The sequence below is a fragment of the Oratosquilla oratoria genome, chromosome 37 (assembly GCF_046742065.1).
Source record: "Oratosquilla oratoria isolate Oo_2021 chromosome 37, ASM4674206v1, whole genome shotgun sequence".
Lineage (NCBI taxonomy): Eukaryota > Metazoa > Arthropoda > Malacostraca > Stomatopoda > Squillidae > Oratosquilla > Oratosquilla oratoria.
In genome coordinates this window covers 38,043,091-38,046,184 of record NC_134813.1, presented here as the reverse complement: position 1 = coordinate 38,046,184, position 3,094 = coordinate 38,043,091, and the positions used below count along the sequence as shown (strand labels likewise).

The 3,094-nt window shown below is 52.2% G+C and overlaps 1 protein-coding gene across 2 annotated transcripts in view; it reads left to right on the top strand.

Moving 5' to 3' along the window:
• The first annotated feature begins 453 nt into the window (after positions 1–453).
• LOC143019665 (uncharacterized) overlaps positions 454–3,094 on the top strand; it is a 15,744-nt gene continuing 13,103 nt past the window's right edge. The window contains exon 1 of one of the 2 annotated variants that reach the window (XR_012965845.1): positions 454–2,690. Coding sequence is in view for 1 of the 2 variants with exons in the window: in XM_076175570.1 (XP_076031685.1) it covers positions 1,327–2,617 (1,291 nt within the window). In the remaining variant the exon portion in view is untranslated. The remainder of the gene's footprint in view (positions 2,691–3,094) is intronic. The other variant, XM_076175570.1, reaches the window with a different exon arrangement.

The window sequence follows — 3,094 nt, the reverse complement described above, 5'->3', positions numbered from 1 at the left end:
TTTATACTTATGTCCCTTCATAATTATTCTTTTTCTGTGATGAAGATTCACAAAAGAAAATAATTTCGCAGCCTCTGGATTTTGGGCATACCTGGGAGTGTTTAGGAGGGGATGCAAGAATGTGGTAGAGATAGGAGTGCATGATTCAATGTCTACTCCAACTAGAAATATTTTCCCTCTTATTTCCCTTTTTTCTGTCTCTTCCTCATCATAATTTTAACACGGTCAACCACACAATAGTTTTGTCAAAGTAGTAGTAAGGTCATACATGTTCGAAAACATTTCTCTGGTAATAGAGAATGGGCGAACACGCATGCGAGGTTTCTCTTGTTTTATTGACTACCACTCTGCAGTGGTCCGAGGAAGATCTCGGGTTGTCAATGACTCTACAAGCGCAGGGTCTTCGAATCTCCGTCAAGTGACACTCGCCACCTCTTCTACCCTGATAAAGGAACACCAGTGACCAAAAACACCCAGATTTTCCATCACCATGGAGGAGAGAAGTGAGCTATAACACACACTTCCAAAATAATACGCTGCCCTGGGTGGCGAACGCTGGCAACTCGGCCCGGGTGTGCATGCGCAGAGTATCTGGGGCCTAACTTGCTGCAACGTACTTCCCAAACGCGCTAGGTGTCGCCATCTTTGTTGTGAAGCGAACTCTTCTCCTTCCTGGAAGCTTCAGCTATGGAAGTTCGATAGTCGGTACACAGTGTCGTGAGATCGTAACGCTCCCCGTTGTGACGGTAGCGATGCCCAGAGATTCTGGCAGGCTGCTTGGGGGCATGAACCGCCTCTTCAACAACAACAACAATTCCGCCCGCAGCTCCTCCGGGCCATACGAATCCCGGTCGAGCAGTGACATACCTAATAGTGTTATTGACCTAAATGACATGTGCTCAGTGTGGTAAAGAATTTGGGTTCGAACTTACGGTTCTTTAGTCAGTTCGGGTAACGTCGAGGAAAAATTACTTCGTGTCTTATAACGTTATCACACACACACACACAAGAGGAAGAAAGAAAGAGTGCGCCTTTCTGTTCTTGCACGTCGGCTCCCCAAGAGTGTTGGTGAACCATTGATTCATGGCTTGTCCTCCCTTGTAACCTCATTACACCGCGAATAAGATCCTCACCCAAATAACCCCGCTGGTTGCAACTCAATCCCTCCTCTTTACCATTCCCTCGAACTCGCCCATTCCTCCCCGAAGTCGACTTCGGGCCTCCGCCCGCAGGACCCACCTCCCCCTCCCCCTCCCACTCACCACCCCCGCTCGAGTGTGACCACCCACCCATTCCCTCGGGAGGAAACAACAACAACAATCCACCATGACGGCGGAAAAGAGGATTTGCTGCGGCATTATGCTGTGCCAAATGACAGCCATCCTGTCGGCTGTGGCCTTGCTGTACCTAGCTGTGATCGTAGTGATTCCGTCGAAGAAAGAGCTCGAGATGGACTTCAACGACATCCCTGTAATGTGCACGACGACGAAGGCCAAAGACATCCTGGCTCAGGGAAACAAGCTGGCCTGTAACTGGACGACGTGTGGTGAGTGGTGTCTCTCGAAAGCCTCAGGAATCTGTATGCAGATTGACGTCATGGTTAGGAACAACGGCTCGAGAGTAAACTTCAGGAACTGTGTGGACATATCGGACCAGCCGTGTTCAGCACTGGACGTCAACGTAACCCACTCCATGAAATGCAAGAAGGGCGGATGCAAGGAACTCACGGGCACCTTCTACTGTACCCGTGATGACGACAACGAGTGCAAGGACATCAGTCCGGCCTATGTCTGCGGCGGGGAAATTAACCTCATCAATACCATTGTCTGCAACGAAGAGAAGTGTGAAGATCCCCTCCACGGGGTCTACGCCTGCCAGAACGGCAAGTGCAACAAATACAGCTCCATCAAAACGTACAAAGACTGCCAGAGACTCTGCAGTGACTGGAAGATGCAAGACAGAAACGTAGTGATCTTCAGCCAGGAGCGGCTGGTGACCACAACCTGCACGGAGGTCGACTCTCCGGACAACAACACAATCTCCGCCGTCAATGCCTCCGACGAGTGGCGGAACAAGAACGAAGTCCTCTTCATCTTCTGCACGTACCTAAGCAAGGACAAGAGCCAGAGGTACTACGACATCTTCGCTCACGACTGTTTCAACGCCTCCATGAGCCGACGCATCGACGTGGAGAACTTGACAGAGTTCAGGACTCTTTTGAGCCACCATGTCCAGTTCGGCGGGACCCCGGAGTGGAACATCCTTCCCGAGAGCTCCCTCCGGATCATGAACAACACCCATCTACGGATAAACTCGGAGGGCTGTGTCAACACGCTACGGAAAGAGTGCAAGGCCTTCTTCCTGGACCACGCCCATGACGGATCTGACGGCATCACACCAGACCGCTTCCCCTGCTACTATACAGACAGCTGCAGCGACTTTGTCATCGCCAAGTACAACCCGTCGATGACGAGGTTGTACCTGATGTTGACCGCGACGCTGCCGAGCTGCCTGTTCGTCGTGGCCTGTTTTTGCCTCTTCGCCTGCTCGAAGTCGGTGGGCGTGGACGATGACGGTCACCTGCGGGTAACACTACTGCAAGGCGGGGGCGCTGGAGGTAACGCAAGCGAGCTGTGAGCCAGCTGTGAGCCCTCAGCTGTCCCCTCGTGTCACTAGAGCCTCCTTCAGTAGTAGGTTTAGATGCCATCCATCCGTCCGTCTGTCTGTCCGATATCCTTCTCTTTTGTCACCTCCGCACCCCCCGCACCAAGCGCACCTCCGCGAGCTTGGCGGTGCCGCAGCCGCACCTGCCGCCGCAGTAGCAGTAGCATGTTTCTGTCTGCGACAGGCTGTAGCGGAGCGGGACAGAGCCGTCCTTGGGTCGGCCCTCCTGTCGCGGCTACACTGGGCCCCTCCAGTTCAATTTTGCATTTGTCGGTACATTGATACATAGTGACTCTAAGTCTAAAGTCTCTTGATATTCACTGACAACGGTGTGATTGATCACTCGTGGCAACGCACGAACACCGTTGCGACGAATGCGCGAAAACAATAACACTGATCACTGAGAACAACATGACAATGAACGTTATGC